Source organism: Melopsittacus undulatus, chromosome 5, assembly GCF_012275295.1.
Source record: "Melopsittacus undulatus isolate bMelUnd1 chromosome 5, bMelUnd1.mat.Z, whole genome shotgun sequence".
Classification (NCBI taxonomy): domain Eukaryota; kingdom Metazoa; phylum Chordata; class Aves; order Psittaciformes; family Psittaculidae; genus Melopsittacus; species Melopsittacus undulatus.
The window spans coordinates 11,033,681-11,058,263 of record NC_047531.1 but is presented as its reverse complement, the minus strand read 5'-3'; the positions used below and the strand labels follow the sequence as shown (position 1 = coordinate 11,058,263).

The following is a 24,583-nucleotide window of genomic DNA, read 5'->3' as shown; positions in this document are numbered from 1 at the left end:
TAATGAAGATTTAGTTTCATTATATATCTGATATAGCTCCAAAGGAAACTTGCTATGGAAGTGTTAATTTGTCAAAAATTTCACTGACTGTTAATACAGTTTCTCCATCCAGTGTATTTCTAGTAAAGGTACAGTTACTTTTGCAATAATGTATTATCAAATGATTTAAATTCATTTTTCCAAGGTTACTACTAAATATGTGAATATGGTTATGTGAGTACAGTGAATATGGCAATTTAACTGATATTGTGGATTTCCGCTCTTTCAGTCTGCATGTAGTGAATAATCCATTTGATACCATTACACAGCACACATAAAACGAATGATGCACTATTTCTAGAAAAGCAAATTAAAATTAATGAGCAATGCTTAATATTATGTCATTGCAGGAATTTGTGCATTAGTGGAAGCTATCAGCATGAAACAGACATTTATCCTTAGATTTTCATGGGGTTCCTCTGAATTCTTCAGCTGTGTGAAAAAACATCAAATATAAAAAGTCTGATTTGTAGATGGTTAAAGGAAGACATAATATAGTTCCACTTTTTAATTCTGTAAATACAATCCTGTCTATCAAAGTAGGGAACTTGACCTTTTTTTTCCACAAAGGAATTTTTCAGTATCTAGAAACTTCAGCCTCAGATTGAAATAGGTCTTGAAAATGTTTTAACCAGTGAAAGCTCATTCCATGCCACTTGTTTTGGCTGTGCCATTATGAAACACATTTGTTGAAGTAGCTGGTATTTTGCTACTATTATTTTCTAATACCTAGAAATAGTGGTATACTTCATCCCATGGTAAGAGGGCAGAGGGGTAGTATGGCAACTGGGAATCTGGGCCAAAGTTAATGGAATTGGAGTTTTCTCAGCTGCATTTGTTACAGCGGGCACAATATTCTGCAATATATTGCAAGTGGGACAGAGTCAGCCACTTGTTAGAAGTCCAATTGCCTAACCCTAAGGCTGTTTTGTGTCTGGTAGAATAATTACCAGCATTCAACACATACTAATACTGATAATACCCTGGAGGGAAGGAATGCCATCCAGACAGACCTTGACACGCTTGTGAGGTGGGCTGATGCCAACCTCATGAAGTTTAACCATGCCAAGTGCAAGGTCCTAGACCTGGGTTGGAGCAATTCCAGGCACAACTACAGGTTGGGCAGAGAAGAGATTCAGAGCAGCCCTGCAGAGAAGGACTTGGGCATGTTGATCAATGAGAAAATGAACATAAGCCAGCTTCAGTGTGCACTTACAGCCCAGAAAGCAACTGTATCCTGGGCTGCATCAAAAAGAGCGTGACCAGCAGGTCAAAGGATGTGATCCTGCCCCTCTACTCTGCTCTTGTGAGACCTCACTTGGAGTATTGTGTGCAGTTCTGGTGTCCTCAACATAAAAAGGACATGGAACTGTTGGAACAGGTCCAGAGGAGGCCACGAGGATGATCAGGGACTGGAGCACCTCCTGTATGAAGAGGGGCTGAGAAAGTTGGGGCTGTTCAGCCTGTAGAAGAGAAGGCTGCGTGGAGACCTCATAGCAGCCTTCCAGTATCTGAAGGGGGCCTACAGGGATGCTGGTGAGGGACTCTTCATTAGGGACTGTAGTGATAGGACAAGGGGTAACGGGTTGAAACTTAAACAGGGGAGGTTTAGATTGGATATAAGGAAGAAATTCTTTACTGTAAGGGTGGTGAGATACTGGAATGGGTTGCCCAGGGAAGCTGTGAATGCTCCATCCCTGGCAGTTCAAAGCCAGGTAGGACAGAGCCTTGGGTGACATGGTTTAGTGTGAGGTGTCCCTGCCCATTGCAGGAGTGCTGGAACTAGATAATCTTAAGGTCCTTTCCAACCCTAACTATTCTATGATTCTATAAAGGACTTGATTAGATGATTGTATTCCGTTTTGGTGCTCATACAAGTGCCTATCCGGATGCCATTTAGGAATTGTAAAGCTTATGAAACAGTAATTTCCCACCAAGTCTGAAAATATTCAGGTCTAAGAGTGTACCTCTGTATTTAATTTTAGGCTAGAGAGCTTACTTGCTTGTCACTGGAATATCCTTCCCCTTGGTCCCACAGCATCAGCTTTCCACTTGTCTGGTGCCTTGAAAATGCAGACACACTTTGTGTCTGGGGTTCCTGTTTGTGCTCTCTGAGATTTAATCACAGTGTCCAAAGAGTCAGCATAGTTGTAAATATTAATTGAAGGAAGAAATAAAACAAGGCCCATGCTTAACCCATACACACTGAGATTGCATCAGAAACCTGTCGCTGGTCAGTTTACTTCTTTTCTGCAGGCTTCAGTTCTTTGATTAGAACTCAAGAGAGAGAACTGCCTGCATATAAGTGTGCATCTGCTGAGAGGGTCTAGACAGAAAACAGTGTACTCACAGGAGAAAGTCTAGATAATTTTGTGATAAAAATGAGCATTGTTTCACTTCCTCTGAGACACAAATTCTTTTTGTTAAGACACCTGCTGCCTCCTGTTATAACACATCCTGCTACCTTTGACTGACCAAGTGGCTACTTACCTGTCTCAAGGACATGTAATGCTCTTTTTCTCTTGCTCTGTGCAAGTCTTCAGTGGTGCAGCATGCATGCTCAGTAGTGAGTAGTGATCCTTACATTCCCTGCATTGAGGTTACCAGAGGCAGCACTGGTTGCCTTAGCCCTGTAGAAAATCTCTGGCAAAGTGCATGGTCAAATCTAAATCTTTTTTGATTTCCAGTTCAGCCCTGGGGTTAGGTTGTGGGTGGCTGTTTTCTGTCAGACTCCATGTGTCTGTTGTGTAAAAGGGCATTGCTCATTCAAATCAGTCAAATGATCTTCTGCATCTTCTCTAGTATTTAAACATGTTAAATTATTTATATGTAAGCGTATTCAACTCTGTGTATGTTTAATTATTACATTCAGGTTTGCAATTTACTTTGCAACAATAGTGGGTTTTGGACTATTCACCAGAATGACCATTTGTAAACTGGTAGATACTTCTAGATGGAAGATGACAAAATGTTGTTTTCTGAGTAAAAAAAGGCTTTATAAATGTTTATTTAAAAAAGCTACGGGGTTATACATTGTAAGCAACCCTATATGCTGTTAAAAATAAGCTTGCGAATCAATTTCAGTGCAGTTTCAGGAGAAAAGAGCAAACAATGTGGGGAAATAAAACAAAGAAAAAAATCATTATTCTGAAAAGTCATTGCCAAGTATCACTAAACTGGAATTGAAAAACAGAGATTAGAGCACTGCCCTTCAGAGTTCAGCATCGGCATTATATGGGATATAAATACTGCTATGCTTCTTGTACCTAATGTGAAATTTGGATTCCAATGAATTCCAAGAAGGAAAATGTCGTTTCTGTAGGCATTACATATAAGATGATGAAACATTGTAGCTCTAAAATTAAAAAAGGAAGAGGATCATAACATTACTTTTATAGCCTGGCAGTTAAAAAACCCACTGATTTCTTAAAAATGATAAAAATCCTTCAAGGATAAAGAGTGCAAAAATATAATTAATTGCATGCCCTCTAATTGACTTTTCTTTTGTTATGCAGTGAGGACATCTAAAGTGAGATTTTTTTTCACATTCATTTTAGAACCTGGGGTGCGGTTACGTAGAATTTAAAGTTCTACAACTCAAGAACAAAATGCGTTAGCATTTTCTATTGCTAACTCAGGGTTTTCAGTTGCTTCCCCACTAAAAAATGTTCACTAAAACATTATAGGAAATCAATATCTATTTTTACAGGTTTCCTTTTAACTGCATCAGCACAATTGTCTAAACCTGAAGTAGTAACATTGGTAAGAGTAAAGTAAGTCTATAATTGAAATGAAATGTTAAGCCTCTAGAATGGAAATCGACAGATGCAGAAAAAATCAGACTTAAGCCTGCCTACACACTGTCATTCTGGCATAGCTCAAAGTCTTTCCACACGATATGCATTTTACAGCTTTTTCACCACAGCCACTTGGGTTATTGCATCTAGGTCATAGTAATGACATTAATGCAAAGCAAAGAGGGAGATGTGGTGCCTTTATGAATTCCTTGCAACATTCAGTGCAGCAGATGGCACTGACCATTACCACCCTGCTCTTGGTTGCCTGACAGAAAATATCAGCCCCTTCCTTGCAGCAGGAAAGTCCATCTTCCTCTTCTTGTTTTTGTATTAAAAGATGAATGTGCATTACCAGGAATATTTGTATTTCTATTTTTCTTTGAGAAATAGCAAGCAATCTTTAAAGGCTATGTGGCAATTTAGAGGAAGGCAGGGTGCTTTGAATTTCACCTGCATATGCTCACCTGCAGTTTTTCATTCACACCAGGCCCTTGAGACCAGCAAAATCAGGTAAGACAGGCTGCACAAGAAGCCTGGAGGAATGGTGCCTGAATGCTAATGTTGGTCTTCTGACCAGTGTTGGCTGGACTGGTGGGAAACCAGAGATCCAAGGTTCCCATTGCCCTAGCACATGATGTACTTTGCGAGGACATCAGTTTTCTAGCTAGGTCAGTAGCTGAGACCTTGACTATGACGTTTTGTGACATTAGGCTGCATTTTACCTTAGACTGCAAAAGTGGAGAACTGCAGTGCCCCCTGAGTAAAGTTCACCTTTCCCAGCTGGAGGAAGTCCCATCTGTGCTGAGTCATGTGAAGGTATAGAGCTGCTAAGTGGTAAGTTGGGAGAAGGCCTTAAAAGAGAGCTTGGATGCTATAGAGGTGGTGGGTCCCTGCACAGGGGCCAGCACATCCCATCACCTCTGACTAGGCTCCAGGTACATTGTGGGTAGACTTGTCAGCCCTGAGACTCAGATCTATCTCTAAGGAGCAGAGAAGCTACATTTCCCTGTAAGGCAGGTGATGGACTTAGTCACATTACCTCCCTCTGCCATGGTTCCTCCAGTTGTATAATCAGTCTAGGCATAAGTTTTGTTCTACTAAAAGAGCTCTGGTTTCCATTGAAGAAAGCAGTGTACAAAGGTGAACTATTTTAGCTACCTTGTGGTACTGTTTGTCATAGCTTTGTATCAAGTGAGGTGTTTCTGAGGTGTGGAAAACAAAAACTTTGATATTAGAATATATTCATTTATGTCTATTGAAGAGAAAACCGAACTTCCAGGAACATTTGAACATTTTTATTTAAACAATGTAAGCTCATATCATAGTAAGTGTGAAAAGGTAGTTTGTGAGATAAAGGTATTACAAAAACAAATGGAGAACAGTAGCTGCATGAAGATGACTTTCCTTAGAAAGTAGCTTTGGGACATTTGTAGCAGAATTTATCTCTTCAACGTAGAGTTTTTTGTTTTAACAATTTTTCCTTATAAAATGGTGATGAATTTACAGTAGTAAATGAGAAAGTTGTTTTGCTGAGCACATTCAAAACCAGTCAAATCTTTCAGGCTATGGTCTACTTTGTATTCATCTAGTCTATCACAAAGATGTCCATCACTGCAGTATCTCAGAGCTGAGATATGGGACATGAAAGCTACCTTCCAGTCAGTTTTGTAGGCTAATGCGTTGTTACAGCAATCAGTAATGTGTTCAAACTCATAACAGTTGGGCATTAAATTGCCTCAGATTTAATCCAAACAAAGATCTGTGAGAAACCGGTATGGCAACATTCTTGTTATAGTAGATGTTGACTTTGACTCTTGGCTGTTTAGTTTATTGTTGACTTATTGTAGCAAAATGGAATGAACTTATTTAACTTTATTTGTTTATGTCATGCTATCTGGGGAATATTATAATAAAACATTTTAGGAGCATTTATTTCCAAATAAAAATATGACCAAGTAAATATGAACAGATGCCTTTTGCCTTTTAATACTTATATTGTAGAAAATCTTTGATTTCAGTCAGGATAACATTAGTATTAGTTCAGCCTAGTTGAACAAAACCACTTTAAAAAGTATGTTTAATTGATTATAGAATCACTCGTGAACAGGAAAACAAATGTCTAGAAACCTTGTCAGCTACTAGGGTGTATTCACAGCTGAATATTATGGGCTGAAGGTAAGAGAGGGAAGGATTTTTCATTAGTTTTGTGTTCTGAAGATGTCTTTTAAAGATTACCCAGTGCCTTTAAACTCAGCCCAAGACATGTTGTGTGAGATGCCCAGGCCGGGACAACAGATGACAGAGGCACTGTAATACAGATACTTTTGGTGGGAATGCCCCGTCTTCTTTTATTCCTTCTGTTCATTATTCAGGGTTCATTTGGAATTATCTTTTCAGAAGAATAAGGTGGTTTCTTTGCTTTTCCTTCCCCATTTTCTGTTATGTGTGTACCTTGGGACCTGTGTTAGATGGCTTTATTGCTAGAAAATGAAAAGGATTCTAACAGAGTTTTAGAGTCAAAATAGTTTGTCCCTTGTTCTGCAGGTGAACATGGAACAGCAAACTGATCCACCTTAGTGCTACGGAAGTGAACTAGAGCAGCCTGCACTTTGCTCCTGCTTGTCCCCAGCAAAGAGTTTAGAGCAGGACTACCATGCATGTTTTCTGTATTTCTTGCTTATATTTTTGGGGTCAGGGAGGATCAAAGGATATGCAGCAGCAATCAGTTTTATCTGGATATATACATTTCATGACAACTTTAATCTTTTGAGTTGGCTGAGATCTGGATTATTGCCTGAAAAAAATTGTTTGCTTCCCTGGTACTTCCTTGATCACTGGTACAGCACAGTAAGCACTCCTTGATACTCTCCCAGCCCCATAATGGCAGTTGCTGGCATTGCTCCACCGTGTGTGCCCCGGACCATGCAGCCGTTTGGTAGGGTGATGCTAACAGAAGATAAAAAGCATCTAATATTGCATTTTTCCATGTGAATATACTGCATAGCTTAGTCATGCTGAGAATATAAAGGTCATTCTTGTTCAGTTGAATGAGTTTTATGTTCTGATTACCAGACCAGAATGAAATATCTCTCTAGCTTGTTGTTTCGCTTTTTTTTTTGGAATCAGACTCTCACATTGACTTTCAAGCATTTCCTCACTGTTGCCTTAGTTTGTCGTTCTACACACAGAAACACAGGCAGAGAAATCCTAGACTTTCCTTACGAATCTCTGCAATCTGCATTAATGCTGCTTGCAAAAGGCATTGCATATGAGTTGTGAAAGGGTTATCTGTGAAGCAGAACAGCTTTTAATTACTGTATTTGTCTTGAGCTCACTGGAGGCTTTCTATCCAATCTTTAATTGAAATTTTTAGTTTCATTTTGCCAGCTTTGGGTACATGTAAGCACAGGCTGCTCACATAGGTGTTATAAAGGCGACACTTCAGGTGGAAACAATTCCATTTTTTTCCAAAATCAGGAAGTGACTTTAATAATGTTTTCACAGTTTCTACTGAGTTGAATGTTTCCTTCCTTATTAACATGATACTTGCTTACTATGTAGTGGTAATATTAACATATATATAGTAGATACTATACAGTGACAATAAATTGATCTGTCTGAAAAGAAAAGCAACTGTTCTGCTATTAAAAATCTCTAGAAAATTTGGAGAAGCTGATGGTCTGAGTCATTGTTGTGTCTTTTGTAAAGGCTCATATATTAGAAGTCCTGGTAAGTAGAACCTGAGAATCTCTGCTTTCCAGAGATGTGAAGTTATCTTTTCTAGCCCAGTACTGCAGTGAGTTTTCGTGTTTAATTTTGTGTCTAGAATATGTATTTTGATTTCACACTGAATTTTACCCAGTCTGAAAACAGGCAAAGTAACTTGCTGAAAAGCAATACCAAGGTGGAGAAAGAAACAGCTTATCTGTACCTTTAAAGATAGGTTGAAAGATAAAAATAGCAGGTGTTTGATTTTGAAAATAGCTTACTGTTTACAATCTTAGGTGCAATCTGGTGGGTGCAATAAACTCATTTAGCTCAGAGCTTCAACACTAATCTCTCCTGTTTTATCATTTTTTAATGCTGAGAGCACCCTTACCACTAAATGCCATTAACATTGTTTCCGTATTGGTCTGAGATGTAAATACGTCTACGTTATAGTAGGTAATTGCTGGTGGTTACACATTCATGGATTAAAAAGCTCTTTTCCTTAGGGAAGCCAATACATTGTCTATAACCCTGTCATGTTGCCAATAGACAGTTCATGCATGATAAAAAGGGGGTGAATATTTTTCTTTTAAAATAAGAGAAATTAAAAGAAATTATCAAAGGGAAAAAGCAGCACTTGCAGTGAGTGAGTACATAACTCCCCTGAACAGAATATAAGCATGCCATTTTGCTACAAGGTTCTATGAGTTTGCTAGTACATTTATATACATGTAAAGTGTTTCAGGACCTGGTCTTCATTTCATGTCACAGTTACAGACAATTAAAAAAGATGTTCTTGGCATTATATGTACATACATATTTAGTCAATATAATTGACATACACAACAAGAGAGATTTAATATACATGTAGAATAGAAATATTTTCACATAGAGACATGTGAGGACAAAATTATATTAAAACTATGGAAATTAAAGAATTAAGACACTGTACAAAGTGTATTAAAAGTACTTTCTCACTAATAACTTCTGAAAATAAAGTTAATACACTCACTGATATGCGGGCTTTTAGAATGGACAAAATAGTGTGTGGGACTTGGCGAGAAATCAGGTCAGCAGGTGGTTGATTATGGAACATGATTATTTTGTCTGTACAGTGTCTTGAAAGAGCACATATTTAATGACTCTTAAAGGTGGATGTTCTGATGATGGTGTATAGTGCTTTCTTAATGATTAAAATGCTCTGTAGCCTAGCTGTCCTGAAACTCTGAGACCCTCAATGAACAGAAGCAGCACCCCTGTGTCGCAGTGTCTCTTACTCTTCTTGCAGCTCAGGAACCTCTGCATTTCAGAACTTTTCCCATGCACAGTTCTTGCTGTTGGTAAGTTCAGGGTTCATGGCAGACCCACACGCTCCCCTGAAGCACAACACTTAATGAGAAGCAGATGCAATTGCCTAGCATTTGGGGAACACCACTGCTGTGTCCTATCAGTTTGGAACTCAAGCTGCCTGGGGGAAGACTTCAGGCTCTTCAACCCATGCTTGTTAGCTTCATGAGCAGATTCACTGTGCCTCTACCCTCAGGGACTTTATCTTACTCTTTATTTTCTGTTTGTTTGTTTTTGGAAATGTGCTGCACTTACCTGGGTTAATGAGGTTCCACTGGCAGTGTCAGAGAAACCCCAGTGCAAGCAGCATTAAAATGAAGTACTTGCAGAAAGCCTCTCTGCATGTGCTTGGGAAGTTCAGCTGTAAGCATCATGATTGTTACTAATTGCACAGTCCAATCACAGCAGCACTTACAAACAGATGAAAGAATAATTAGCAGAAACTGTAAGAAGGCTCCTTAACACCATATGCTCTTAATATTACTGTATTTTTCTGACCAAGAACTAAAGTAGCTACTTAGAACTTTTCTTTATTGTTCACTCCAAGTGTTATTTCACAATAAATTAAGGTATATTTATGACAAAAACATGTAAAATTCCAATTCTGTGAAGCTAGGCGTTGCTAGTGTTTCTTTTCACATTAAGTTTTACCCTGCTTTGCTGTGTATTCTTGCTTATTGAAGGGATTGCTATATAACAGAGGAACCAAGTTTTAAATGGGTCTGATGGGTGAAGCCAAATGTGCAGTGGGAGATGCATGTCTTTATAGACTGGTGTTTAAGTCATTGTTCTTGGGGACAAAGCAATGTCTGTTACGCTTCCTGTCAGACAACAGCAGCACTGGCACTTGGGATGGCATCTTTTAATTCTTTGATAGAATGTCTTATTTGCTACTGTAAAAATGATTGGGTCAAGGCAACTGTTGATGCTGCAGATGATCTCTGTGACTTCATAAATGGCACTTATTGTGCTTATGTTCCTACAGGGAGGTTGACAATTAATTTTGTAAATTAGTAGCACCATCATCATAACGTGGTAAGGTATGAACGAAACAGCAAATACGACCATAGCAGCTGAAATCAGTAACAGAGGTCTGATCAGTCTGTTCCTTCTTTGCTGGCGCTTACTGAGTTGTAGTAGTGCTTTGAGAGTCAACATATAGCAGGTAAAGATGATTGTGACTGGAATTAGGAATCTCAATACAACCTTGGAGAGTGTGAATGGCACTACAAATTGTAAAGGTCCATCTGTGTCATCCAGGGAATCTATGGTGACATGTTGTCTTCCAGCTGAAACAGTGTAGTAGATCTCTGGCATCGATGCAGTCACTATGAAGATCCATACTGCGATGGTACAAAACATGGCCTTTCTTTTGTTCCACCATGCTAACGAAGTGATAGGATGGACAGCGCCTACGTATCTGTCAAAACTGATGAGTGTCAGGAAATAGACACTTCCATAGATGTTAATACTAAAAAACAGTGTTATGGTCTGATGAAATGTTTGGCTGGAAAAGACAGTTAACCTCTGGAGACTATAATATACTGAAAAGGGTGCCATAAGAGTCCAAGTAAAGTCACACAGAGCCAGGTTAAAGAGAAATATGGTGTTGGTTGTCCATGTCTTCGTGCAGTACACATAATGTTGAATTGCAAGTACATTGCCTAGAAATCCTACTAATAAAGTGAAAAGGCAAACCAGAATCAGCAAATAACAGTACCACTCCAGCTTAAGATTTCTGTTGCAAAGGAAAATAGTGCATGTACCATTCATCATCTTTCCATAGAGTGTGCCTGAAGGGAAAAGAAAGACCAACAGCTTTCAAAATAAAAGTTGAATTAGACTTACTGAATTTAAAATTCAAAACATTTGAGTTAAATCCAGGATGCTTGAATAGGCAAAATAATTCGGAATATGGTATGGTGTACAAGCTCTACTCTATCTGAAAAAATAAAAATGTAAATTCAGAGTAGGTAACACTTAAAGCTTACTCTACACCACCACCACCACAAACAGTTATTCATGAACTATTCATTTATTCAAACCTTCCTATTCTTTCCTGTCTAATATTTAGGGTAGTGTGCACTAGATGAAAGCATACACCCTCAGTAACAGCAGCATCTCCTCACCCACTAATGTGTCTATGTCTATCTTTGGAAAAAGCAGAAGAGAGGACAGGAGGACAGCAATTGCTCACACTCTTTGCTTTGGTTGCCCTGAGTGTTCATACTGGGCCTAGAGGCATGTGTAATATGGGCCTCTGTGTGGTGGGCTGTGACTTGGATCTAAAAGACAGCACTGGAACAAATCAGGATGAAATCCTGCCTGTAATGGAGGCCACAGCAACCTGTCCATCTAAACCTCTGGATTTTTATTTTTATTTATTTTTTTTTATTATTTCTTCTGTAAATGAATGTCCCAGGCCAAAGCCACTGTGCTTATGGTGAGGTTAGAGAGAATTTGTCTCACTCTTTATGGCCAAGGTTGTATCAATGCCCATTATGGAATATCTGGAATATAGATTTGCAGTGTATTTTTCCAAACCAGATTTTTATGCTTCTAAAGTCTTATATTTACTCCCAATGATTTTGTACTCCTACTAATAAAAGACATAATAAGCTCTGGAATATTCTTCTAGAATGAGCTGTCACCAACTGCAGCTGTTATGTTTCTAGAACCTCTCTCTAAACAGTGCAGCAGATGCCAGGAGCCTTGTATGAAGGTCATCCAAGTAGCCATTTGTAGATCAGAGTCCACTACAGTGCTTGATGGGATGACAGGATGGAATTTTACTCACTACAAACCACACTTTGAATACAAGAAAGAACTTTCTCAAAATGTTACTGATTTCTTCAAAATTTTCAAACAGCTTCAAGGATTGAGTTGATAGTAGTGGTTTTTTTTGAACATAATACGCTTTGCTTTCATGTCAGCCTTAATACAGTCTGACTTTTCCAAAGGTATGTTCACAGACACAGGTCAAAACACAACAAACAGTAGCTACAGTGAAGACCTGCTAAATAGAGACTGCATTATTGTGCTTTGCAAGTTCATTCAGTTCACCCAGTTCATGTCAGTGAGCTGACAAAAAGCTACTAGACTGTATCCAACAAATATAGGAAGGAGAGTTGTATCTCTAGAAGCTCAGCCACAAAAGCAGTTAAATGACTTTCCAGGAAGTTAATATGGATAGAAAGCCATCTGTTCTACTCACAGTGTATTTCAGAGGTGGAGAATGTTTGCTCTCTAAATTTATTTTGTTAAGTATTGAAGCATTGTACTTTAACCCAGGATAGATGTACTCTTTCTCTTTTCCTGCTCTTCTCCATAGTCTTTGTGAATATAAAAGGTTACACAAACTGTGTAATTTTTGTTCTTCAGCTGAATTTTATAAGATATCCCTGTAAACTCATTAAAATGTAGCCACTCTAGTAGGTACAGTATAGTTAAGTAATGTTTTCTTAGCATGCATGCAGTTAAAAGGGGTTTGACTATATAGAGGAAAGTTATCTTTTCCTAAAATACTCTTGGCCAGAGGTCACATGTGCTTTGAATTAAATTGTGTTTCCTACTTCTTTACCTTTCTTTTCAATAGTTACAAATGAAGGCACTAAACACTGGATTCCAAGTTGTATTGGCAGTATAAATAAACTCTTAACTGGCTATAAACATCACAGCCATAGGTGCATGAGGGAGTTGAAATGCCGGGTTCCTGATCTCATCAAGCTCCTGGAAAAGCCCTATATGTAGGTCTAAATGGAGGGAGGCAGGCAGCTGTGCCCCCTGCTCCACTTTGCTGCAAGTTGGTGAGAAAAAGCCTTATAACTGTGTTAGGAACTAGGAACTAATAAATCCTCTATCCCCTTCATCACCTTCAGTACTGGGCTGCACTCAGGGTTGAACTATACGAAGGTAGTTTTGTAGCTCGAGGGGCTGGAACTCCACAGCAGAGTAAGATGCATTTGGAATTCAGAGTCATTAGAAAATATGTGCTTGTGTAGGCATTTGCCATGTGTCTACCTTGGGATTCGAATTTTCTAAAATACTCTGTCTCCTACTAATTCTTTGTATTATAGTAGAGCTTAGAGGCCAAAACCAAGACTAGATTCTTGAAACAGTGTGCTTTCCAGTTGATGTGAGTGACTTTTAGGGTGGACACAGGGGAACAGAGATAGAAAGAACCTTTCCCGAGGTAGCATAATAAGCAAGAAAAGAACAAAAGGGGTTTGACCCCAAGCTCTGTGCTATAATAAGAACTTATTGTTTTCCATCAGAAGAATTTGAAGCCTTGTACAATAAGAGAACAGTTTCACTAAGTGTGGGAATACAGTTAGCATGCCCTGCTGTAACCTGAGGCCATTGGAGCTACCCTGATGTCCAGATCTGCATATGTAAGGTACTGATTTTCTGAAGTGATTTTCTTTTAATGTCAGTAAATGGCAAGATTTGTGTCTACCATCTTAGCACCAACAGAATGATTTGAGATACAGGATGTGACATTATTGTCTTCACAGTTCAAAATCCTGCACCTGTAGTTTAGGAAATCTTTCTTTTTCTGAGCATTGCTGTGCTCACGGCTTACTCCATGTACTCTTAAACAAGGCTAGCCACCACACATACACACTTCTTAGCAGTGGCAGAATGCACAACAGCACTGTGTCATTATGCTGTGACAGAGGAGGAGTTGCATATACTGTTAGTGCTAAGAACAGACTTGCCAGACTTTGATGAAAGTAGGATTGTGTTTTCAATGCTAAAAAGTAGTTCTAATTTATTGAGATTAACTTTTCAGCTGAACAGTTTCAGCCACTGATGGAGATGTCCATGGACATTAAGTGGACAGAAAGAGCAACCACATGATGGGGCATCCAGAATTAAAGGAATACCTCTGGTTCAGTGAAGGGCTTGGTATTTAAATACTACACATATGCCTAAGAAAGGATTGACATTTATGGGCTCCATCACTCAATTGAGTAATTAAGAAAGCATGTTAAATTAATGGGTAAGAATTTAATCTTTCTCTTGTTTCTGTTTCTGCAGTCTAATGAATCCAACCATCTTATGGGCTGGGGATCTAAAGATGCTAGAAAAGCTGTAGGTTTTAAAAGTTACCTGTTTTACTCAAGTTTCATATCTGCCTATTGGGTTATCTTTTCTCCTGGCCTTAAAGAAACATGGCTTAGATCTGTGACTCTGACAAGGAGTATCTACAAGCTCCTCTGTTATTGTCCTCAGTAGCATCTACACACTCTTACAGAAAGTCAAACAGGTTTCAGGTGATGACCTGGTTGGTTGCAGGGCCCTAAATCTTGAAGTATTTCCTAGCCTGTGCTCCCCTTGTACCTGTGATATGGCCTCCAAAATCCTGGAGAAGATGGAAGACCTTGTTTTGCTAAAAAAACATACTTTTTGAAGAAACTTCTTTTGGAGTTAGGCAGCATTGTGTCACTGAAAAGAACCTTTATGTGTGTATATAACTAATTGTAGTTCACAGTTTGGCACTGGTAGTCATTCATATAGCATTTAACTTGTGATGTTCCATTAGGTTTTGCATGTTTGCTTATTTAAAAAATACCTGATTTTGTATGTATAAATATATCCTAGGAACCATAATCCTCCCTGTCATACCTATAGGGTTTTTGGACATGTTTAACAAAGTCAGAATAAGCAATTAATTTGGCCTGAAGTAACAAAAACCCAAGCCAACAAAAAACAATAACAAAATTAAGATGATTTAATAGCTTATTTTATGTAATTTTATTCCTTATCTGGTCTCATTGCCCCTTGCTCCTTTTTGCTTGCTGTTCTTTATGGTAGAAGTCCTAATTTTACATGAACTGGTTTTTTTTTGATTGTAGCTATTTTTTTGTTTCTTTGTTTAGAATTACTCCGAGAATTTTATTTGCCTATTTCCAGCTATGTTTTAAGGTAGTACAAATCTGTTCCAGTTACCAGATAAGTTTTCCATATTTCTGACTATTCACACACCAGTATGTTTCAGTTACATGTGCTTTCAAAGTGTACCTTTCCAGGTAATTTTATCAAATCAATAAAGCATTATACAGTGAGTCCTAGGTTTTGTTATAAAAATATCAAGCATCATTTGCAGTTTTTACATTAACATGTTACCTGTTAGGTAATCATTTCATGCATTCCCTTTTTACATTCAGCTGAGTTGATATGCAAGGATATATAATGCAATGTGAGCATTAAGTGGAGCATTTCACGTATTTTAGTTCAACTGCATTTAGCATGTTATAGCTACTAATACGATGGAAATAATAAGCAATATACAGCAGTATTTGTATGCAATTAGTTAAGTAGCTTGTGCTAATACTGAAGTCCTTTCCTGTTAATGACTCAGTCGTTACTGTGATTAAGCTATTATTTCTCTGATTAAAAAATTATGTTCATGTACTTACTTGAGAGCTAATGCTATATGGCAAACATAAACTACAGTAGAAGGGTAGTTAAAGTGTAAGAATTTGCCTAAAATATACAACATTTGCGAAAAATAATTGAAGAAAAATACAAAATTTGTACATATGTGTACATATTAATCAGTGTGTAATAGCTAAATAGGAAAAAAATATATTGCTTTGGAGAATACAGGTGCAATGAATACTTAATAAATCATCCTCTTACCTGTTTTAGAAATGGTGTAGTTATCTATTTTACAGAAGTCCAGATTCATGTCTGTGCTTTTCCTCTCCATTAATCTGGACCTTCTAAAATCACAACTCTATTTTGCAAGTACTGTTTTTAATCCAAGGTGTTGGTAATATTCCATATGCAACAGCGGCTCTTCAGAGAGCGGGTATCAAACTGCAAGGGAGATACCTTTTATCATTAAGCTCCTCCTCTCAGTAAGTCAGGATAAATTGCTATTGCCATAGTAGCCACTGCTTGGTTTTTAGGGAAGGACAGACTTACTGCCTATCCTCAGTCTAGCTAGACCTGGGGCTGCCATTGTTTCCAGCAGTGAAAGAGAAGAAAAGTACAGGGGCTTGGGGCATGTGTGTGTGTATTTGCACTTTCCCTTTCTTTCCCCTTCTCCACTGCCAGAATTCTTTTTGTTGCTGCCCTACTACTAGACTGGTTCATGGAACCTGTGTTCCTCTTTGCCCCATTGCAGAGCTTGGTTCACTCCACCTGCATCATGGTTCCCACTTCATTCCAAAATCTCAGCCCTGTCAGCGATTGCTCATCCCCAACTGTGCTTACTCCAGAGCTCAAATCCTATCTACCACTTCAGGCCATGTCTGTCCCAGGTCCTACAGCCTTTCTGCCCCAAAGCTGCCTTTCCAGTCTTAAGCAGCACACACCAGTCCTGGGATCTTCCTGTTTCATTCCCTGAATGAACACCTCACCTGTTTAGAATTTCCCTCACTTACAAGTTTCCTGTGTGTCCACCCTTAATTCACGCTCAAACTGGACTTTACAATTAAACAGCATTTTCTAGAGATTGCTTCTCTCAATCCCACACCATTCCACCTCAGACTGCTATATCACCTCTCTTGATACTTCCCATCCAGCTCATCATCTTCCTTCTGTTTTCACTCTTTTGACATCTTCTAACCCCTGACTGCACTATCTCATAATTAGATTCTGTCCTTTACCTCACTGCTTGAATTATCAGTTGTCTTGGCTTCTGCTGTGCCGGAAGGGTATGAACAACTGGACTGATATGCATGATACTCATCTGGATGAGGAGGAACTGTTATGGCTGAGCTTTAAGAAAGTGGTCACTAGGAATTCTGATAAGAACAGCTGAAGGAGCTGTACCAGAATTGTAGAGGTCCAGCAGAAAAAGAACTTTGAGTGAGTGAATAAACAGTGTTCCAAAAATGTTTGGAGATAAAAGACAAAAGGTGATAGAGTATTCATGTAGAAGCAAGTATGGAATCTATAATGGTGCTAAAAGCCAGCAGGTATGTTTGGTTTAGGAAAAGAGAGGGCTGAACAAAATGGAGGGATTCAGAAGAGGAAAAGAAGGATGAGAGTAGAGCATAGAATGTAATTGTGTGAGAAGCTGAAAAGGGTAAAGGGCTACAGGAAACAGGTGAGAAATACCTGTGTTTATGTTAATGCAGGAGGACAAAGCAAAAAAGGTAAGATGAGAAGGCAGAGAAGGACAGCTTGTCCAGGAAAAATACATCCCTGAAGAAAACATGACAAAAGTTTCACCTATCGCCTGAATGGTGAGGCTAAGCAGAGCTTCTTTCTTAGCGGCAGGGTATACCACTGTTATTTGAAAAAGGCATTCTTTGCAGAATAAAGTGTAACACATCACACGATTAAAGTGCTTAGGTCCAAGAAAACCACACAGTATAAGATTCTACATGGGCTCATTTGATTTCCTGATGAAAGTAGGGAAGCAAATAACATATGTCAGGGGACATACTTCTGGTTCAAATACATCACGTGAAAAAAGCTTTCTTAGATATGAAAAGGAAAATTATGTATGAATCAATCACCTTTTTTAGCATTTGAAATGAATTGTAATGGTCTGGAATCTTTCTTAGCATCTCTTAAAAATACCATTATTAGTAATTACTGTTGCTTTTCTTTCTTTTTTTGGCTTCTTATTCAGTATGTAACATTTGAAAATAGGTTGCAGAAAAAATGCGCATAAGGAACTGAGATTTTCTTTATGTTGTAATGGTGAAAAAATATTAAGACCGTAGAAGCTTATTTTGTAATATTGCAGTGAGGCATTATAACTCAGCACTTGACAAATTTTAGTTTAATAAACTGCATGGAAGTTGATCCGTCTTTCTGAAGTTACCTTAATAGTTAAAAAAGACCACTGTAGCAACTATATTGCTCTTAAGCATGTTAAATGTTATCTGTTGGTACAAAGCCATTTTGAAATCCCACCTGGAATGTTATGTGTGGTTCTTGATGGGAGTCAAGCACTGAAAGAAATATTTCTTCACCTTTACGCCATCATTCACCCACTCCTATTTAAATCATGGAAAAGCAGGAACCATTAAAGCCAAGTATAAATTACTAAAGGCAAGGTGGGGAAGATTGCTGTTTTGCGGTAAGATTTTTGAGGATAGGACAATAAAATCAATCACGTTCTGACAAACTGGCAATATTACCTTTGTGAAATGGCAAGACATTACCATGAGAAACAGTCATAGCTGAAATACTCTAGGGAATGTTTAGTTCTCTGTGATGCAGTGGCAACATTTGGTCTACATATGTGACTAGGAAATGAATAGTACTTATAAGTATGGCTGTAAGCTCTGTTCTCTTGTGACATGATTTTTTTCTGTTATTACTTATGGGCTTAATCAAGTTTTTGGTCTTTTTGTGGTATAATGCAGCAAATGCCTACACTGTAAGAAAGATAATATAGTACTTTTCACTTTCGTGGATCAAGGATTTGAGCGTAGAGTGTAACTGATTTGTCCATAATGTCATTTGAAGTCTCACTGGTAGAATTCAAAACTGATTCTAAGGCTCCTGGGACTTGCCCAGTCTATGTCACACTCTTGGGTGAAGTCATCCCAGCAGTTCAGTACTGTTGGAGTCTAAGACTATTTCAGACTTCCCTATTTGACATTAAATGACTAGCAGCCAAGAAAGTGTGGCAGCCTTGTACTACCTCACAAAACAGAAGAGCAATGAGAATGCACAATACTGTTATCTCATTTTTACTGAGAGGAGAGGTGATTAGTTACTCATTACTAACCATGTGGTTTTGTGTATTTTTGGGCTTAAGCAAGAGTTGTCTCTGACTCAAGGGATGGCTTTTCCTCTGACATATGGATTTTCTCTCTAGTTCAAGCAATTTCTTACATCCTCAACTGGTTCTGCAACCACATTCTCAGAAAAGCAAATAATCTCTTTTCCCCATGAGCCCAAATGTCCTGAATCCCCAATTCCATTCCACATTTGTGGGTTTTTTTGCACAAGCTAGACAAACACATATGCTTAATCACTAATATCAATCTCATATGATATTTAGCGTGATGCTGTCTTTAGTCAGTGGAAAGAGAGAGGAAGCCATCAAGATTTAATGACTTGTTACTGATCAAGAACTAAATGGCAGTAAATGCTGGATCTCAGATAGCTTGGGGTACTTTTGGTACTTCAAAATTTATAAATAGATTTGTTTTTCAAAACACTGCTCAAATGCCACTAAAAAGTGGCTCTTGCCTTGAGGTCTAGACTAATTCCATGCGATCTTCCCTGCCGTGGCATTTGTTTTGGAGTGTTAGGATGTAATGGTTTCTAGAAAATGTGATGGTTTAGGCAGTTGCCCTTCCAATGCATCACTCCTTGCCGTTTTTGTATTGATGTGCAGCACAACTGTTCATTGAGCTTCAGGATCAGCAGGTTGATATTACTAATTCAAAGGAAAGAAAAAACAAAAGATGGTAAATATTCTTTTCTCTACATGGGTCAGTTTTCCACTCCTGTTCAGTTGTGCATGGCTGCTCAGCTTGCTGTGCCACCTTGAGAGCACAGTGAGTAGAGATATTAATGACTGAAATGGAATAATTGGAAGTTCCTTAGCCAGTATGTAAAACCACAGCCACAGTTTGACCAGGTACCACAGACATGATGTGGACTCCTTCAGACCTTCCCCTCAGTAAGGCTGATTGACTGTAAAAAGCCAAACCAGTTTTTCATCAGTTTGTGCAAGCAACCTTGTGATTTTGTAGGAACAATATCTGTTGACACTAAACTACAGAAGAGTATTTTGGCTGCATGATACTAAATCTGTCCTACACACATACAGTGGACTGGTTGTATTTAAGAAGAAATAGCTTAACACTCTATTTTGGTGTTATTGTGTAAACATGTAGTTGCTGGCTGACTAAAAACTGCTTTCTCATAATACACCGCAGGTCAGTTGCTCCGTCTGAAAATGTTTCGAGAGGACCATGGCTCTTGGATGACGATGTTCTTCAGTACCATCCTCTTCCTCTTCATTTTTTCTCACATTTATAACCTGTTTCTTATTATGGCGGGGAACATGAGGTAGGTCGCAGAGTTGCTTTTTGTCTCTTTTGCTGTAGAATATATTCTGTTGGAAACTTTTCGTATTATGCTGCTTTACAGTGAACAAGAGTTTACTAAAATGTAAACTCACTGGCATTCACTATCTTTTTTTATTCTTCTGTTTTCTGACTTTGGGTAGAATAGTAATTTACTTGGCTAATTAACCAAGAGGATTAAAGTACCAGTTATAGAAAGTAGGGTCCTAGTCATGGTAGCAACAATTACATCAGGGTACTAATGAAAATTGCATCCTTTTTTATTATTATTTAAAATTATACCTCAACAAATCTGATTTCAAGTTAGGGCTAAGTAGTTTAAAAGTATAAGCATTACTATTGTGCATACTCAGGAAATTCATCATCAAAGTTAAAAGAAATTGAAGCATCCAAGCCTGACGAAGCTCATGCTCAAAACACAAATGTATAGTATAGTACTGTTTTGGTTATGTATAATAATATTTGCTGATCCAGTTTGTTAAAAATATGCTTTAAAATCTATTTTTTCCCCCTATGTTGCTCTAACAGGGCAAAGCTATGGTTGGCTGAGGGATGAGCAACTATCATTTGATTATGTTTGCATTTATTTTTTTAATGGAGTTTTTTGTATTAATTGTCTGGCTGAAGAATACTTGATTCTTTTTATTATCTCAAAATTAACACCACTTTCAAGTGTTGATTTTCCTGAGAAAACTTACATTATTAGCCACATAATGCATGCAAAATGGACAAAAATACACAGTCATGTTGTTTATGAAAGGCAGGATAGCACTTGAATAGTTTCTAGCAAGGAATAAGGAACACAATGTATATATGAGTTGACAAACAGTGCACATTATTAAATGACTTGTCTTAACAGAATCATACTGACAGAGTCTGGAGAAGAGTTATTTAACGGGCCCTAATGTGGTGTGTTGCAGATCTTAAGTGTGCCATCAAAAATATTCAGTGTATAAAGTCTTGTTAACAATGTGACACAGACCAAAAGATGAGTAGGAAGCAGACTGGGTTTCACTGGATGAACATAAACGCAGAGCAGTTGGGCTAATCATGAAACTGTGACATGAAGACTACATGTATTGATTCAACCAAGGCAGATAAAGCAGCAGAATAACAGTGTTTTAGGAAATGATCACAGTAATGATGTGGCAAATATGAATACGAGCCCAATAAAAGGCAAAATAATCCACCCTGAAATGAGGAGGGTAGGAGCAATGTGGGTTTCTGTCTTCCCTGTTTACACAGTTATACTATTATTGGTATTATGTCAAGATTTATATTTGGTATTTCTAATGCTCTATAAACTATAACTAGCTGTTAGACAAAGCATTAATGATTTTGAAAGCTTAAATCATGTCTAGAAATCAGAGTTCATTTGTTTTTGTCAACATTCCCGTTTCCCATATTTGGTACAAGCTTCCATTAGCTGCACTGAAGAGATTGCGTGGCAACCAGAGTCAGCCTAGTACTGATATAGCTGATGTCAGTCAGCCTGCCCTCTTGCTTTCTGCAGGGTGAAGTCTCTCCTTTCCTGGAGCTTATGCCCTAGCCCTAGATTTGTTGCGATTGTTTTGGGATGCTGACTGTGCTTTGCTCAAGGAATCACCCTGCCTTTTTCAGTGGACTGAAGGCTTCTTACAGTCATTTTGGGTGTCCATTCCAGCAAAAAGACAGCAAGCAGATATGAAACAAACAGTTTCAGTCTCAAACTTCACAGTGTAAACCATCAGTCAAACAGATCCCTCGGATCATTTCTCTGAGTTGAGGTAGAACAGTGTGTAGTACTTTTGAAAAGGGAGTTTCTACAACAAATGTTATCAAAACCAACTACTTCATGTTGCCATAATAAAGCGTTTCAGGGACTGGATTATTTTTTCCTGAGTAAATGTAATCCTTATGAAAGCGTTTGCTTCATGGTTTGTGCTTGGGTGCAGAAGAACACCTCTGACTATGCCTTTTGCCACAGTGCCTTACTGAAATGACTGACACCAGAGAGACTGGCTTCCAGGATAAAGGTCAGAGTCTGCCCCTGTGGAGGTTACAGTCTTTACTGACATTTGTGCCTATGGACCCCTATGAAACACAAGCATCTAGAATACACATCTTTATAATAGAAGGGCTATGAAAGCCTTACAGTTACTCTTTACAAGACTGAGGGAAAAACATTTGCATGTGCTTGCTCCTTGCCCTGTGTTTCAGCTTGCCCTGTGTGCTGGCAGGAAAGTGATTTTGAGAATTTTCTTTATGACAGGTATTTGGCCTCATCAATAAAAATCCCTTTGTGGCTCACAAATGGGAAAATCACACATCTTACATGTGCATGCCAGCATGGATGATGACAGCAGAAGCAATATCCTGTTTAGGGCTTGAGAGAGCTGTGCCAGGAGAGCTTTAAAGCTCTGTCATGTTACCATCTCTAAAAAGATATATTTTACGGTTGTTTTGCTGGGTTTTTTTAAAGCATTTTTAAAGACACTTGACGTGTCTTAGTGTGGCAAACCTAAAAAATGTGATTGTGTTCCTTGCTGGGAAGAGCAAAAGCTGAATAAGTTGTAGTGTTTGAAGATGTTATACAGCTCTTTGCTGAGAAAAGTGTGACTGTCTATCTGAACTGAAAATAGTGTGACAGATTGGAATGTATATTTTTAAATTTCAAGTCCCTCTTCTCTTTTCAGTGACATTTCTTTTGGGGGACTTCATGGTTTATGGCACTGACCCCACTGTACATCAGGCTATTGCTCTTGTAGGTAGAGCTGAACATCTGGTGAGGAAACATGTCTGAAAAGCTGTCAGAGGGGGATCTGCAACTGTTCTTTCTTACTGCTTCCATTCCTGGAAACAATAAATAGAAGCTGAGCTGAGCTGGGCACAGGATGAGTTTGTGTAACTGTCTGAAGGCCTGGTGGGGTTGAGGCACAAGCTTCAGGATTGAGGTGTTTGGTCTGTTTTGTCTTTCTCAACAAAAAGAGATGTAGAGTAGAGAGGCCAAATGTGAAAACGATTCAGAACTAGAACAGTTTCAGTCATTATTCAGGCTTAGGTTTAGAGGACACTGGAGAGCATAGCAGCCCAGGTCAGTCAGAACAGAGCAGAGGCTGTTAGAAAACCAGCCTGGTCAAGGCAGCTGTGAGAATAATGCAGAAAAAGTTGTTCTTGCAAGGGTCAGAGTAAACTTAAATAGTGTTTTATGCTCAAATAAGGAGAGGAGATTTTGGAATAGTTCTAATACTTGAGGAACAGTTAAACCAATTGTAGAAAATGTATTATCTGTGTGGTGCCAGAGGCTGAACTGTGCAGTGGGAATGGAACTATTAAATTTGCTCTGTAATTCAGATTTTAAGTTTTTGTAGTAGCAGAAGAGCACTGCCAATTACATCTGCACAGTGGGTACGTGGCTGTTAGACAGTGATACCATACACTGAGAGGGACAGTTACAACATGGTGTGAAGTACATCAGCCCGAGGATCTCCTGTTCATGCTGAGTCTTGTTCTGTATTTGAGCATACAAGCACAAGTACAGTTTCTATCACATTGCGATCTATCACACTTGTGCACAGTGGTCCATCACGCTTGTGTGCAATGTTTCTCTGCACAACAAGTGCCGGCAGCCTTGCAAAGTGGCTAGCTGCTATCTAAAGTAGTCCTTTGTGTCAAATCTGTCCCTGTCACTTTGCCTGCTCCAACTATTCTTCACTCCCATGTGGCTAAAAAAATATCTCTCCATTCTTTATTCCACAGCAGCTGTGGGTGCTTGTTTGGAGGTCTTACTTCAAACTCAGCACTATTTCTATCAACGCAGGCCTGCATACAGTGAATAGAAGTTTTTTTTCTGTGGTTATAGAGAATAAGAAGATGGAAGCCCTTTTGTGGTACTCGTTTTCTGCCCTGGTGGTCTCCCTCAGAAATGGCTATCGAGTCCTGTCACTTCATTGTCATATTTTCTTCAACTGGTGCTCTGAAGAGGTGGGAGCTTTGCCAGTGGTCACCCAGTGAGTCTGAGAGATGTGCTGAGGAGATGTGATGATGATCAGTGGCTGCACACAGTCACACAGTTAAGGCTACAAATGCACTCTGGGGTCCAGCCCTTTGCAAGATGGCCAAGTGGCCATCTGTGCATGTGTCTGTTCAGGGAGGTTACTGCACAACCTTCTGGGAACATTGAGTACAATGATCATGCCTGGGGTTCCCCTACCTAGTCCTGAGCAGTGTGATCTTGTTCATACAGTCCCGAGCAGTAGATTATTCTCCAAATACTATCCCAAGTGCAAGGTCCTACACCTGGGTCAGAGCAATCTCAGGCACAGCTACAGGTTGGGCACAGAAGAGATTCAGAGCAGCCCTAGAGAGAAGGACTTGGGGGTGTTGGTCGATGACAAAATGAACACGATCCAGCAGTGTGCACTCACAGCCCAGAAAGCCAACCGTATGTTGGCCTGCATCAAAAGGAGCGTGACCAGCAGGGCGAAGGAGGTGATCCTGCCCCTCTACTCTGCTCTCGTGAGACCTCACCTGGAGTATTGTGCGCAGTTCTGGTGTCCTCAACATAAAAAGGACATGGAAGTGTTAGAACAAGTCCAGAGGAGGCCACGAGGATGATCAGGGGACTGGAGCACCTCTTGTATGAAGACAGGCTGAGAAAGTTGGGGCTGTTCAGCCTGGAGAAGAGAAGGCTGCATG

General features: G+C 39.0%; 1 protein-coding gene across 1 annotated transcript in view; it reads left to right on the top strand.

The window, feature by feature from the left end:
• Window positions 1-24,583, top strand: part of TMEM117 (transmembrane protein 117) — a 224,719-nt gene that overhangs the window by 15,340 nt on the left and 184,796 nt on the right. Inside the window, exon 3 of the mRNA XM_034062987.1 lies at window positions 19,757-19,889. Coding sequence (XP_033918878.1) covers window positions 19,757-19,889 — 133 coding nt within the window. The remainder of the gene's footprint in view (window positions 1-19,756; window positions 19,890-24,583) is intronic.